At 40.1% G+C, this 16,861-nt stretch overlaps 1 protein-coding gene across 1 annotated transcript in view; it reads right to left on the bottom strand.

Annotated features, from left to right (window-relative positions):
• The window catches only part of jakmip3 (Janus kinase and microtubule interacting protein 3), a 315,901-nt gene that overhangs the window by 166,445 nt on the left and 132,595 nt on the right, over window positions 1-16,861 (bottom strand). Inside the window, exon 3 of the mRNA XM_078564910.1 lies at window positions 9,729-10,226. Coding sequence (XP_078421036.1) covers window positions 9,729-10,226 — 498 coding nt within the window. The remainder of the gene's footprint in view (window positions 1-9,728; window positions 10,227-16,861) is intronic.

The raw sequence follows: 16,861 nt of genomic DNA, 5'->3' as shown, positions 1-16,861 counted from the left end.
TGAAGTGATGTTGAATTTTAATAACTTAAAGGGGTTGAAATTCTGTGACTGTAGGTCTGGCAAGGGATCAGCAAATCCCCTAGGAAAATAGCACAGACCCTGTTATATTAGGTCTCTGCCATTTCCAAGCGTTTCTTCATTGACTTGCAAGGGACAGAACTTCCATCTGCTAGTGTCGTAAGGGCAGCTAGTATGCTACATGAGTAGACTGATTAGCAGTCTCCACAAGGGCACATGTGGACCCAACCATTGGTCATTGCAGTACTCTTTTCACCCTGCAACTGATCTCTGTGAAATTTCTTTCCCTTTTAGATTTATTCATATATTCTATAATTCCCTAAGATCACATCTCAAAAGAATCTCCACACACTTCAGCTACCTGCTCTAAATGGAACAAAACAGCCCTAAAAAGAGCAACCTTCAAAAAGCCGAAAGACAAAACTTGTCATAGCCTTACAAAATATTGATATCTTGAGATAAGGTAGTAAACAAGTCTGCATCACCTACCACAGGAAACAATAATAAACTAAGTGAGACAGAAGCTTGGCACCATGGAGCCAAATAATCAATTTCTGTATCTCTGCATCATTCAGTGATGTGCTGTCATGCCTGGGAACACAACGGCAATATGCAGCATCGAGGCTGGACACTGGTCAATGGAAGAGCTACCTGGAATGTGGGATGTTTGATGGTCAAAGAAACACTAGGTTCCAAGTATCTGGAAGGTTGGCAAATATGACTGTAGATTAGGATGATATTGCTTAGGGTGGGATAGATTTATAGGATAGAGATAGCTTATTCTTTGCAAATCCACCAATTACTTTATACCACGGTGCTAATAATTCCATCAAATTGGTTCAGATCAGTGGCTGCTCAGTATACAGATCAATTTGATTAGACAATGTTAGAATAATCATCAGTTGTTACTTTTAAGTTCCATCATTCCAGGAGATTATAGGTCTCCTTCACACTGATTCTTGTATTTTTTTATATGATTTATGAAAGGTCATTTCTGGTAGCAGGAAATTCTGGGACACCTGGGGCATTTGAAATTAATAACTAGCACAATTATAAATAATTTCTATTTGACAAATAATAAAATGAAGGCAGTTATTTGAATTAAATGTAATAAAAGTATTGAATTAAAGCATTGTTTAGTTTCAATATTAAGCAGTATTTCTAATGCTATCTTCTCCAGCAATAGTAATGTCACTCAAGGGCTTAGCCAAGCATATGCACTGCACATAAATCTTGACACTTTTTATCTCCTGAGGTGGTGAGCTTGGGATAAAGCACCTACTTTGGTGCCCAAAGGTATCTGGCTGGGAAATTGCCATTGCTTGGCTCTTTAATCTTCCCTAATGGAAGGACCTCATTATAATGGTGTTTAGCTTGTTTTCTGAAAAACGCACAGATATCAGATCCATTGCCACAGAGGATAGCACTGATCTTCAGAATCTATCCAGGAAATTGCCCTCAAAATTGGCATGTCAACTGTGACATAAGAATGTGATGGACAGGAAGAATGCACAGGCAAATTTATAAAATGTTAAAATTCTTATGCCTGTGTGCATTTCCTGTACACAAAACCCTGTTTCCTGTTGTTATACCATGGTGTCAACCTTTCCCGTTATAAATCCCTTTGTCCACATTTATATGTCAACTGCTTGTGTAAACTTGTCACGCTGTAATTACAATTGGGGGTGACATTGCAAAACTTCAGCTTTGTGCCTCCCAGTATCTCAGTTTGTAGAATCCAAGTATTATATTGGAATAAGAATGCAATTTAAGAGCTTGGCATAGAGAGTGAATTACAGCTACATACACTGGTCTAATTGTTTTTTTTAATTTATCCATTCACTGGATGTGGGTTTGATGGCAAGGACAGCATTTATTCACCATTTGTAATTTCCCTTGTGAGCTATATCTTCTTAAACCATTGCAGTCTGTGTGGAGTAGGGACACCTGCAATGTGGTTAGGAAGGGATTTCCAGGACTTCGACCCAGTGATGGTGAAGGAATGGTAATACATTTTCAAGTCAGGATGGTGTGTGACTTGGAGGGGAACTTGGAGGTGATGGCGTTCCCGTGCGCTTGCTGCCTTTGTCCTTCTAGGTGGTGGAAAGAGAAGCAGTTAGAGACTGTCCTGAAGAACTCCTGCAGCATATCCTAGTGCTGAGGTGATTGGACTCCAAAACCACAGTAATCTTCCATCTTGTTTGGCATGACTGCAATTAGTGGCGTGTTTTCCCCTAATTCCCATTGACTTCAATTTTACTAGGGGTCCTTGATGTCACAATCGGATAAATGCTGCCATGACATCAAGAGCAGTCACTCTCACCTCACCTCTGGAATTCAGCTGTTTTGCCCGTGTTTGAACAAAAGTTGTAATGAGGTCTGGAGCCAAGTGGTCCTGGCATAACTCAAACTGAGCATTGGTGAGCAGGTTATTGGTGAGTAAGTACTACTTGAGAGCACTATCAATGACCCCCTTCTTCAATGTGCTGATGATTGAGAGGAGGTTGATGAGGTAGTAATTGCCGGATTGGATTTGTCCTGCTTTTTGTGGGTAGGACATACCTGGTCAATTTTCCACTTTGTTGAGTAAATGCCAGTGCTGTGGCATTTGGTTAGGGCACGGCTAGTTCTGGAGCAAATGACTTCAGCACGACAGCCAGGTTGTTGTCAGGGTTTATGGCCTCTGCTGTATTTGGTGTGCTCAAGCGTTTCTTGATATCAAATGGAGTGAATGTAATTGGCTTAAGTCTGCCTTCTGCAATGGTGAGGATCGTAAGAAGGAGGCGGAGTTGGTTCATCCATCTGGCTGAAGGTGGTTGCAAATGGTCCAGCCTTGTCTTTTGCACTCAAGTGCTGGATTCCATTATCATTGAGGATGGGAATGTTCATAGAGCCTCCTCCTCCTCCCGTTAGTTGTTGAATTGCCCACCATTCATGACTGGATGTAACTGGACTGCCAAGCTTTGATCTGATCCATTTGTTGTGTGATTGCTTAACTCTGTAGCATGCTGCTTATACCTATTAATATGCATGTAGCCTTGTGTTGTAGCTTCACTAGGTTGACAGCTCGTTTATAGGTCCCCTGATGTTGCTCCTGGCATGCTCTTCTACACTCCTGTTATGACCAGGATGGAAGGACTGCACAAATTATGAAGCCCCACTACTCCGCAAACCATTCCTCTCACCGAAATGGCCAACTGTGTACCTATACCTCAAGTACCCAGAAGAAAAGAGACTTTGGCCAGGCTTCTTTCAAAAGCGCAGAATGATCAATTTATTTTTAAAACGAAACTTCTTTTAACAAGTTGCAAGCACTGGTTAACACACAATTATAATTGGGAAGTATAACTACCTATCTCTTCCTACAGAATTCACCCAGCACACACACAGACAAACAGATAGAATCTCTCGGCAGAGATGGGCTTTGGAGGATGGGCATTATGAAATAAAGGATAAAGTCCGCAGGGTCTTGATGCTGTCGACCTGGAGTTCTCTCGTGCGAAGATGGGCTGCTAGACCCGGTGGATGACTGGAAGTTCTCACCACTGGTCTCAGCTTTGTAGGTCCAAATGCAGACTAGTTACACTCAGATGAGGGTTCTCTGCTACAAGTTGATAGCCACACACAATTTTAGGCAAGTTTGAGAGAGGGAGCCAGTCAAGGTAGCCTTCCTTCCTCAGTTTGTTCTCCAACAAGACTGCCTTCAAAAGAAGCAGGTTCACAACTTAAGTTTTGTTTCTCTCTCGCACGTGATTGCCTTTTTGCCTCCCAGCTTTTCATTAATTAAAGTCCTTTGCAGTTCAACACAAACATGTCCTTCCATTCTGTAAGAGGAAACTTCTTGAGAGATATGATTCTAACACTCCTCATTGAATGAGGGTTGATCCCTGGTTTGATGTTAATGGTAAAGTGAGGGGTCTGATGGGCCATGATGTTACAGATTATTTTGGAATACAGTTCTGCTGCTGCTGATGGCCCACAGTGCCTCATGGGATGGCCTGTTTTAAGCTGCTGGAGTTGTTCTGAATCTGCATTTTTTTAGCACATTTATCATGTCATACAACATGATAGAGGGTGTCCTCAGAGTGAAGGTGGAACTTCATCTCCATAAGGACGGTGTGGTCACTCCTACTAATGCTGTCATCATCTGGTCCTTTAATTTTAATTATGCTTCACTTGAAGACTACATCTAGTATTGCATCAGAGGAGTCAAGATCATGGGATATCAGCTAGTATTATACGTAGATAATGGATAGTTAATAACAAAGTCGATTGTTTTCAATTTTACATAAACAAGATCATGAATTTCTCAAGTAGAGAGGTGGTCAATCCAAAAGGATTGATGTAGTATGTACTAGAATTGTTGTAAAGTTGAGTGTGTAACATTCTGCTAAATTGAAAATAACTAGTTATTATGTTTAAGAAATTCTGATTTCAAGTTACATTTGTTTTGTATCTAAGCGTTGTAGAAAACTCAAATCATTCTTGTTTTGAGAATACTATTACACTAGCATGTAATATTTGACAACTTAGTTATCAGGGTTGAAGACAAAATGTGTCTGGTAAAGGGAAAAAACATTACATTTTGATCATTCAGGTGTTTGATTGCCATTCTAAGAAAAAGGCCATGTCACATCCGCAGATGGATAATTTACAAATTTGCCTGCCTGCTACGTAAATAGCAGTATCTTGTAAATTGTATCTATGGATTTGGAGAGATGCACTCTGTGGCTGGTCCAAGCTGGAAGGAAGGATAACAGTTAATAGCTTCTTGTAATGGCATAGCTGTGTTTTATCCCTTTGATGTAGAGGATTTGCAATTATTCAGTCGTTTGAGGTCTTTGGCAATCTAGTGGAAGCATGTGGCTGAATTCTTTGATAGTCTACTGATTTAAATGAGAGAAAAGGAGGAATGCAGTCTTCATTAATTCTTTTGGTATTCAGCCTACTTTAGCTACAGTACCTCATATTGCACATTTTGATTACTATATTGTTTATTTTAGGGTATCCATGCACTATTTAAAAAACTTGTGTGTGGATATGCTATTCCAGTATATTAATATTACTCCCTATAACACTCTTTAAATCAGCATTTCTAATGGAAACTTCCTGAGGCTGATCATGGGACATCAGCTAGTATTATAAGTAGATAATGGATAACTAAAAACAAAATAGAATTTTTTTCTATTTTTATTACATAAACAATTTCTCAAGTAGAGAGGTGAAGCATTTCTAATGGAAACTTCCTGAGGTTGATTTTAACCCCAGACATCAAACGGCTGGCAGGCTACCCAACCATTTTTTTGAAATTTATTTAAAAATCAACATCCATTGCCACCAAGGGCCAAACTGAGGTAAGCTTTACAATCATTCCAAGCAAAATATCAAATACAAAAAATGGTAGTAAGGACAGAGTAGAATAATGTACCAATTATCAAATTAGTGTCTTTATGCAATCGGGGTTCAAAGTTTAACAGGTTTGCTCATTGTGCAGATGAGATATGGCATTGGGCTATTCTTCTGTCTTGTTTACATCTTAATTCAGTTAGCTGTTTTGAATTTCATAGTGGGTAACCACCGTGAGTTCTGTAATGAAGTTTGGAGATCGGTAGCAATCTCACAAGAGAACAGCGGAGTTGATCATGTCTGTTCTCGAGTGTCTCTAGACCATAATCGTGTAAGGCACCTGAGTAACTATGGTAATTAGGGCCAAGAATGACTTTGCAATGTCCTAGGTGTGAGTACTGAAGTTGTGACTAAGTACTCACAGATAACTCACTGATCAATGTAGGACAAAATTCAAAGAATCCTCCACAGAAGGTTTTAGGGTGGAGCATAGCTAGCTGACAGCAGAACATCATGTGGAACTCCCTTACAGATGGCACCAAGAAAATGGTGATGACTGGCAACAGAGCAGGAATGAGCGTTAAGTTTTTTTTATATCAAAAAGCACATGAATCAAGCTTTGAAAGCAAACACAAGGTCAATTATGAACTACTGAGAACACATGAATCTTTTAATTATTGGCTCCCGTGATCCATAAATGGTCAGAGAAGACAGATTGAGAAACAGGCAGACACAGAGAGATACTTTCCAGTTGCAAAGCATCAGAACTTCTAAAAGATCACTTAGAAGATTTTTAACCAGTACTGCCAATCCTATGATGACAACAACCTCAGCCCCCAACTGCCACCTCACCTCTGTGCCCTCCTATTCCACACGTTTGTGACAAATACAAGCCAACCACAATGAGCCAAACCCCACATTTCACTCTCCCAGGTCTGCTCAACTGAGTTGCTCATCCATAGTGATGCCAGATCCCTTTTCTGGGGAGCTGGTGAGAGATCCACATCGTCTCTTTTGAGGAATACCTACCATACCTTGTCCCGCTCAGGAACTTGATAAGCCAGCAGCGGCCTTCCTCTGGAATCCACCCACTGAGAGCAGCCAGCCAGTCAGAGGCTGGCAGCTCTATTGACTGGCAGTGCCACCAGGGAGACAGTGGCTGCTACTGGTGCAACATCCACCCAAGGCCTAAGATCGTCTCTGTGAGTGATGGTGGGAGAGGGGTTGCAGGAGGTCATGAGGAGGGCAAGGGGGTGGATCTCAGCAGGAGCCGATGCCAGGTTCCTTGATCAGGCACTGTGGCTTTAAAGGACCACCCCCCCCCCCGCTCCCCCCAACCCCAGGGGCCCATGCAGGGTTGCTTGTCATGCTCCCCACATGGTGAGACCCCCACCTGCATTAATTGCCCAATTAAGGACCTCAATTGGCGATGGGGCCATCTGCAGGCCTTCCCACCATAGACTTAATCAGAGTCCCCACCCACCACCCTCCTGCCCAATTAAATGCCCTCTGCCACCAAACTCGCCATCGGGAAGGGCATTAAATTCCACCCTATATCTTCCCCTACATGACGTTAATGCCCCTGCTGTTATAAAATAATAAACCCTCCAACTGATTGGAAACTTGCTAGTACATTACTTACATTACCTACATCGCTTACTATTAAGTGCAGAAGTACATGCATACATAGTTTTCAAATGCCTGTCTCTTGTTTTTATGCAAATTATTGAAGTATTGTGGTGGAAAGTACAATATTCTCACACTTTATAACACCAATCATTTCTGGATAAGGCCCATGTAAAGAAAAAGAATTTCAACATATTGATGTCATTACCTTCCAAATATGCGATTTTAACATCAAACCTGATTTGTTCCATTATATGATGCTTTTGTTGGAGCTGCACTTTCTCCTTTGGTTATTAAATGTGCTTCAATTTAGTGGTGAATCACTTCACTGATCTTACCTGTTCCACATATCCAATCATTACTCTGTGTAAGTGCCTGCTGCTGCAGCAGCATGTATTTGGATTACAAATAACTTTAAGAGAAGACAGGAGAATGGAGCTACACCAATTTGCAGTGAGGCTGGTGAATTGAATTAGAAAAAACAGGGAAAGCAACAAATGTATCCGTTTAACATTTCAGGAGAAAGAGGAAGTGCACCAAGAATGACCTTAATTTTCTTGCATTTTCTCAAATAAAATTCAGCCATTTTCTTTAGCATTACAAATTTACAACTTTAATGTTGAATTAATCTGTGAGTTAATGTGTTCTTCCTTTGCTAGAGATGAGCAAATTTATACAAAGTTTATACAAAATCCAGGCATCTTTTGCTAGCTGTGAGTTCAAGAATACAAACCCAAATGATATCATTAGTTTATGGGTTTTGTATAGTTTATTGACGTTTGAATTAATATTCAGAGACATTTTCAGCTTTACTAATGTCATTTCCAACTCTTTCTTCCATAGCCCAACCTTGTCTTTATTATTCTCATGCTATGAATAATTTCTTTCTTTCCTCATGGAAAGTTTATTCCTAACTCAGTTCCTTACTTTTGATAATAAGATTATGAGAAACTGCTAACTAAGTGATCAAGAAAGCAGGTTTTGTTTCCTTTACACTTTTTATTTATTTATACAAAACTGTTGTTAAGTTAAACCATTCTTGATAGGCCTGTAGCAGCAAAATTGTACTTTCCCTTCAAAATTCTTCTTCCACCATCCTTCTGCTTGTCATTCCTAACAGGGCTCTGGACAGTTTGAATTTTTATTGTTAAGATATTGGTCAATTTTAAACATTACTCCATAACTGATTGATTTGTAAGCCTGTTAAAAGGCAAACTGGGAAACTTCTGGATTTATCCATATTCAATAGACCAACCAAGCCCTTGCTTACCCTTCACAGAGCACTCTCCCTGTTGTCAAAGACTCCCCCCTCCATCCTCACTCTGAATTAACACTGACTCTCTTCCCTCCAACCCCACTCCGAATTAACATTGACTCTCTCCCCTCCAACTCTACTCCTGACTCACAGAGACTCTCTACATATTAATGATGTTCCAGCTGTAGTTTTGCACTGGGGTATTCCCTGGTAAATCTTCAGGTCTGTAAAAATATAAGTTCTGCCAGTCTTTCCTGTTTATTCCCAACTTCTTCAGTTTCAACTTGATCTCTGGTATTTGGGTTCTTTGCCATCATGACTAATTTTTCCAGGTAAACTTTTCAAAATTCCTTTGTAATTGAAAGCTCCAAAAGAAAAAAAATTAATCCTCAATCTTTCCCATAACTTATCTCCTGAGATCCAGAAAAGAAGAAAATAAATAGGCTATGTTAATGATCTGATTGCCAACAGATTTTGTTACATTTATATGATTAGTGGGTGAAAAGTGACTTATATTATGACAAATACATTCTCAGGACATTATTTATAGGGTCTTCTTTGGAGATGTACTAAATACATTACAGTTTTGGTGATGATCAATATTATTTAAAGTTTAAATGACCATTAACCATTTGCACATTGAGTTTTTAGTTTTCATGATTTTAGTATATAAGGACTGAAAGAAAATTAATCATATATTTGGAAAGTTGAAAGCTATAAATAAAGGAATGCATTGAACCACATAACATGTATTTAATTAAAAACAGCCTACAGATAAACACCTAGGAGAGTTGAAACTAGTACTGTGAAAGCAGAGTTGAAGTGATTTATTGGATTACAAACTTTACCTCAAACTCAGTTACCTGTTATTAGAGATTATTGCCTAGACATTACTGTTGGCAATATTAGCATACAAATACTTAACCAGTCTGCTATTTTATTGGAGACATAATTCATTTAACAATCAACAGGTTAACATCTGTATTAAAATACTGGCATAGAAAAATTATAAAAATGCATTAAGCGTTCATTTTCTGAAACCCCAAGTCATTTCTAGGCTTATATTTCACAGTTAGTGTTTTTTTTAATTGCACTGTCAGCTGTTGCCAAGCAACGTGCCGTAGTGCACACAGATCATTGTTAGTAGGATCAAGCAACTCTCCAAAATATACTGCAATCCTTTATGATATAATTTTTAAAGACTACAATATCACATATTTCATAGAAGGATATTTAAAGGTTGTTTTTTTTGAGGAAATCACAAGGTTATTTGTTAGGGACTGATTGTCGTAAAACTGAATTATACGATGTTCATTGTTTGGGATTAAATGCTACTGCAACCCTCAAATAGTTAAAGTAGATCCAAGGATTTATTGCAGTAAATCTCAATGTTCCCATCATCGAAAACAATCTTTATATTTAACTTTCTGATCGAATATACGTTTGTTAGCAATATTTGCTAGGTTAAGAAATCGATACGTACCAGCCTACGAATCTCCCTTTCACAGTCTCTCTTTATCCTGGAGATTTCCTCTTGATGCAGGTGGTACACACTTCTTATCTCTGCAGCCTTCATCTTGTCAGCTTGAATAGCCTGACTTAATGCTTCTTCCACCTGTTTTTTAGCTCCCTTCAAATCAGAGATCTCTTTTTGCAGTTTGATTTTCTCAAACTCAAACACTTTCTTGGCCTCATCTTTAGCTTCAGTATAAAGCATTGTTTTAACTTTGTCAGTCGCTCCATCACGCAAGGCATTAACAAGTGCCTGAAGTTTCTGGTTCTCATTATCTTTTATTTTGATGATTCGGAGAAGCTCACCTTCATGTTGCCTTAACAGAGTCTCTCGCACAGTCTGAAGTTCCTTCATTTTTTCTTCGTGTAGTTTGGCTCTGAGTTCAGTTACCAGCACGATATGCTTGTGTTGCTCCTGCTCTCTGATCAGCTTTCCTTCTTGATTTTTTTCTCGTTCCAATTTGGCAACCTGAAGAACATATATTTTTAGATTGTTTCCTTGTATCTTCAAACACAAAACTTAATAATTGTGTCCTTTAGTAACAGTCACTTTACTTCAGAATGATCTATGTGGTGTTTCTATTTGTTTGCAGGGATCCATTAGTTATAGAGGAAAATAAGACAAACAAAATGCAACCAATGAAATGTTTCATAAACATAATTATGATTTTGCAACGCTTATCATAATGAAGCCATCTCCTTCATTTAAAAAAAAATACATCAATTTAAGTACAGCACAACATTTTGCATTGAACAATAGCATTTATGTTTAAATGCTCCTGGAATTTTGCATAGTCCCAGATAATAATATAGGAAGTGCAATGACACCATTGTGCCCATTATTTTTCCAATCATGGAATCTACCCAAATTTTTAATCTCTAAAGAAATAAAGCATTGTTACATATTTCCCCAACTTTCTTAGTGTTAACTTTACAAAGCTGTCAGATGACAACATAATATCATTCAACTGTTTTGAAATGTATTGTGAGAATGGATCTTTTTTTTTTACATTTTTTTGGGAATATTGTGTTATTCTGTGAAGTTTTGTGTGTGTGTAAATGATTTAATTAAGCTGGGGAAGGTTACTAGATGACAGGTTGCCTGGGGGTTTAAAACGTGAAAAGATAGAGGCATTAAGTTTGAGGTATAAGTGAATAGGTTAGATCTAACATTAGCATTTTTAGATAAGTTGAGAGTTCGTTTGAATATCAAAGGGAAGTCAGAGGTAAAAAGAAACATGTTTGCATCTTGCAGGAGCTTCAGGTAATTGTGGAGCTGTTAGCTGTAGCTGTGGGCTATTGGCTGTATGAGGAAGATCTCCTAGAAATAGCTCTAGGCTGGGGGAAGATGCAGTTTGAATCAGCCGTTCAGTCAAGCCAGAAAAGTCTTGGGCTGCAGTTCTGAAGTTTTGGATTTCCACAGCAGAGTGGGAGAGAGTTTGAGGTCATGTGGTATGCACCTATTAAAGCTACAGCAATTTGCCTTGGGTAATATTATTGGATTTTTATAGTTAACCCACTATAAGGGAGTGTTACCTGGAAGGTGTTCACTCATGGGTCTAACCAAGTAGAGGGTCTTTTGGTGGAATGTTTTGTAAGACTAATTTTAACTGTGTGCTTAAGTTTTCTTTTATTGTTATTAATAAAACTTTTACTTTTAATTTTTAAAATCCCGAAAGTGTTACTGTACATCTTGATCCTGAGATCAGTACGTTTTTTCCTTGTTTACAGAATACAAAAAAAAGGGTCTGGCCTGTAAGCCAAGTTTCTACCTGGGATTTGGTTTGCTTGGCAATTAACATCAGCTGTGGTCATAACAGTATTCAAGAAATATAAGATCAGTTCTTGCTAAAGTGGAGCATCTCAGAATCACAGAATCACAGTGCAGAAGCGGCCCTTCGGCCCATCGAGTCTGCACCGACATATGAGAAACGCCTGACCTCATCCCATTTACCAGCACTTGGCCCGTAGCCTTGAATGTATGATGTGCAAAGTGCTCATCCAGGTACTTTTTAAAGGATGTGAGGCAATCCGCCTCCACCACCCTCCCAGGCAGTGCATTCCAGACCATCATCACCCTCTGGGTAAAAAAGTTTTTCCTCACATCCTCCCTAAACCTCCTGCCCCTCACCTTGAACTTATATCCCCTCATGACTGACCCTTCAACTAAGGGGAACAGCTGCTCCCTATCAACCCTGTCCATGCCCCTCATAATCTTCTACACCTCGATCAGGTCGCCCCTCAGTCTTCTCTGCTCCAACGAAAACAACCCAAGTCTATCCAACCTCTCTTCATAACTTAAATCTTTCATCCCAGGCAACATCCTCGTGAATCTCCTCTGCACCCTCTCCAGTGCAATCACATCCTTCCTATAATGTGGCGACCAGAACTGCACACAGTACTCCAGCTGTGGCCTCACCAAGGTTCTATACAACTCCAACATGACCTCCCCCTACTTTTGTAATCTATGCCTCAATTGATAAAGGCAAGTGTCCCACATGCCTTTTTCACCACCCCACTAACATGCCCCTCTGCCTTCAGAGATCTATGGACACACACAAGCCAAGGTCCCTTTGTTTCTCAGAACTTCCTAGTGCCATGCCGTTTATTGAATACTTCCTTATCAAATTACTCCTTCCAAAATGTATTACCTCACACTTTTCAGGGTTAAATTCCATCTGCAACTTATCTACCCATTTGACCATCCCGTCTATATCTTCCTGTAGCCCAAGACACTCAACCTCACTGTTAACCACCCGGCCAATCTTTGTGTCATCCACAAACGTACTAATCCTATCCCCCCACATAGTCATCTATGTCATTTATATAAATGACAAATAATAGGGAATCGAGCACAGATCCCTGTGGTACGCCGCTGGACACTGGCTTCCAGTCACTAAAGCATCCTTCTGTCATCACCTTAAGTCTCCTACAAGTAAGTCAATTTTGAATCCACCTTGTCAAATTACCCTGTATCCCATGTGCATTTGCCTTCTTTATAAGTCTCCCATGTGGGACCTTGTCAAAGGCTTTGCTGAAATCCATATAAACTACATCAACTGCACTACCCTCATCTACACACCTGGTCACCTCCTCAAAAAATTCAATCAAATTTGTTAGGCATGACCTCCCTCTGACAAAGCCATGCTGTCTATCCCTGATCAAACCTTGCCTCTCTAAGTGGAGATAGATACTCTCCTTCAGAACTTTCTCCAATAGTTTCCCTACCATTGATGTGAGACTCACTGGCCTGTAGTTCCCTGGCTCGTCTCTACAACCCTTCTTAAATAGCGGAACCACATTAGCTGTTCTCCAGTCCTCTGGCACCTCCCCCGTGGCCAGAGAGAAATTAAAAATTCATATTTATTAAAAATCTCATAACATAAGTATTTAATTAGACATTAGTCTGCACCCTTTAACTTAAAAAAATCATTTGTGCCATTACTGTCTGGAAGTGTGAACTGACAATGGTGCGGCAAGTGCAATGGGGCATCTGGAACTTCAAGGAACAGAAAGACCAACTGATGCAGAGCAGTGTAAATCAACCAGCAAGTTCTGGAGATTTGCAACTCATGGCTTACCTCTTAATTCCCTGAACTTGTTGATCGATTTGCATATTAATAATGGTATAGGTCTTTAAAGCCTTTATTATCACTATCCATAGATCCAGACTACAACATGCATATAAAAGTGTATATTGCCACAGTAATCCAGACTCTTCAGGGGCCAGTTGGCTGGATGGTCAGTGTAGATCAGATTGCTGCCAACAGCATAGGGTTTGATCCCCAATCCGGTTGGAGTGGATTCTGGACCGGCCTCCTTGCCCTACCTGTGGTGGAGATTGTGGCGCTGTGGGTCAGACCTGCCTTCAGGCAGAGAACTCATGAAGATAGATGATTATCACATTATTATTTTGACAGCAAGATCAGGCACACAATTTCTTTAAACTACTGGAACTGGAACATTCCACACAGTGTTTGATCACCTTCATCATTTGACCTCCTTTATAATCTTTAATCCTATTGTTAACCAACTATTTTTAAAGGTCTTTTTTAATAACACAAACAATTAATAGCATTTTGTTTGATTGAAGTCTACTTCACACATCCACAACCTTGAGAGATGTTGGGAGTGATTTCATCTCTGGTCTTCCTTAATGTTTGTAAATTTCATACTCATGGTCTCTTTAGTCTGAGAAACTGCTGAGATGGGATAGGAATTTATATATCGCCCAATTTTGCCTCCATTGAAATCAATGCCCCCATCATTCACTAAGGTTCCAGCTGCCCCATTATCAGCTTACACTTCCAGCAAGTAACAAATTGCCATTGGCTCAGATGAGTCACCAGTGGATCAATTATTTTGCATCATATCACACTGCATCAAATTGTGAATGTCTCATGAAGAAGTAGTCAGGCAACCATTATTGATTCCATTCAATTTGAAAGTAATCAAAGTATTCAGAGTACAGTATTTGAAAGAATGGATTAGAACGAATGATTATATTGTTATGTAAGGGGAAACCAAATAGGTCCACAAAGGAGAAAGAAATAGAAGGATGTGCTGATAGGGTGAGATGAAGTAAGGTAGAAGGAGCGATGAGGTGAGAGTGACTGCTCTTTAAGGCAGCATTTGACCCAGTGTGGCATCAAGGAGCCCTAGCAAAATTGAAGTAATTTGAGGTAAAACTGTCCACTGGTTGGAGTCATACCTAGCAAGAAGGAAAATATTTGTGTTTATTGGAGGCCAATCATTTCATCCCCAGGACATCGCTGCACAAGTTCCGTAGTGTCCTAGTCCCCACCATTTTCAGCTGCTTCTTCAATGATCTTCCCTCCAACATAAGGTCAGAAGTTAAGGATGTTTGCTGATGACTGCCCAGTGTTCAGTACCATTCACAACTCCTCAGATACTGAAGCAGTCTGTGTTTGTGTGCAGCAAGACCTGGACAACATTCAAGCCTGGGGTAATTCGTGGCAGGGCAGGAAGTGACCCGCCCCACTGTCAGCTCAACATCCGGGTGACATATTTGAACAGCATCCAGATAGTCATTCACTCTTCCACTCTGCTCCTTGACTGCCCCCCAAGCCCTAACTCGGTCTCATATTCCCCTGCGCTCTTTCGCGCGAAAGAGCGCTGGCCCTGACTCTCCCCACTCCCCTGCTTGCACAGGTAGCACTGAATGATACTGGCTGCGCATTATGCTCGGTGAGCCTTAATTGGCCCACCTGCGTAAAATGGTGGCACGCCACCAATCGCGGGCGGCAATCGGCTCCACACCCACTCCCGCCCAGCCCACCCGCCATAGGAAAAATTCTCCCCATATAAATCTACTTTTATAATCTGGAAATAATAATCAAATTATGTCACATATTCTTGCTTATAGTCTAAAACTTCAACTACATTTGTTTCTTGGAAGGATTCTGGCACAGCTCCGTTGGTCTGTATCATTTATATGCACTTAGAACATGGTCATTCATGTGCCGAGGAGATACTTCAGTGTTATGACTTTTTTTCTGCATGTTGACATCCCTGTTGCCTTGAAAATAAACAGTGTAAATCGAAGGTTGTACTTGCAGCTTACTGCGCTGACATGGATAAACTTCACACCACTCTGGAGTGGACGCATCATGAGTCAGATTCACCTCAATATTAACTGAGCACTGTAAGCAGGGTCCTCCCTAATGCTGTGATAGTCTATTATTGAAGAAGGTTGCTTCAGTTACAGTCTGGTGCAAAGCAGGAATAGCTTTTTTATGGATTTGATAAATAAAGTGCATTCCTGTTATTTATTATTGTTTGAATTGCAATATATTTCATGCCAAGTTATTATCCATTTCTTTCCTATTTACAGTTAGGAATCACATTTCCTGTATTTTTGCTCATGATCTTGCCCATGATTCAATTTATGTTTCACAAAATAAAAATGCATACCCAGGAATCTGGTAGTAATGAGTCAGCACAAAGCTATCCTGCGGAAGCATAATTATCGCTATTCATCCAAAGGAGCATTAAGAGTATTGTGAAACTACCATACATCACTATTAGCATTTCTAAAAGCCACAAGCTTCCAGCTCAATTCACACATGCAGCTCACCAAAGGAAATGCGTGGATACAATGCCACAGCCATTTAATGCTGCTGAGAAAATTAATAGGAGGTGTCCACTTAAAAGAAAGTGACCATGAACAGGGGCAAATATTTAATTCGCCTTCCGAACGGCTACACCACATGGACTGCAGTGGTTCAAGAAGGCAGCTCACCACCACCTTCTCAAGGGCAATGAGGGATGGGCAATAAATGCCTGCCCAACCAGCGAAGCCCACACCCCGTGAATGAATAAAAAAAAAAGCTGTAACAGTTTCAAACATGGCTGAGTGGTGACTCGGTGCACATGGAGTCATGAAATGAGAAGGGAATTTCTGTGAAACATCACACTTGGTACTAATTATGTGGCCTTTTTACATCAAAATAACAAACTGACACAGCAGCCATTCCCTTGCTTGATCCTGGCAAAGCGCAAGTGGAGCTGCAGGAGGCAAGTGCAAAAAGGATTACACTACGCGACTCTCCAGGGCACCCATTTCAGAACATGCATTGTACCATTCTGCCCAGAGGTGGCAGCTAGACTGCGTTTAGCACCTGCAGAACTTGGAACACATTTGGAGAGAAACAACACCATTTCAGGAATCTGGCAAGGTCAGACTAACCAACCATATTACATGCCACGTAGATGGCTTCGGATTGCTTGCCACAAAAAGCCTGTCAAGCTAGTCCATATTTACAACTTATCCATACCAAGGATTCATACAATCTTATAGTTTTTCATAGACGCCTATACTTAAGCAAGGCGCACATTTGAGTTCTACCTTACAGTTGTCACCAAGACATCTTCCAATGACTTACACATCAAATCATTACAACACAAATTAGCTATTGACGCAATTTCTGTTTCTGCTTCCTATTTTTTGTATCAGCACAATTTTACTTTTGTTTGAATGTAAGATGTATGATCGCTTCTTGATACCCAAGATGAGCTTGAGATTTGGCACATTCTGTCCCTGAGTGTGTGCTCCTTCAATTTACAACATTTCAAGAATATTTT

Source organism: Cetorhinus maximus, chromosome 20 (assembly GCF_964194155.1).
Source record: "Cetorhinus maximus chromosome 20, sCetMax3.hap1.1, whole genome shotgun sequence".
NCBI classification, from domain to species: Eukaryota; Metazoa; Chordata; class Chondrichthyes; order Lamniformes; family Cetorhinidae; genus Cetorhinus; species Cetorhinus maximus.
Note: the sequence above shows the minus strand (reverse complement) of the source record. Positions and strands in the feature narration are given on the sequence as shown.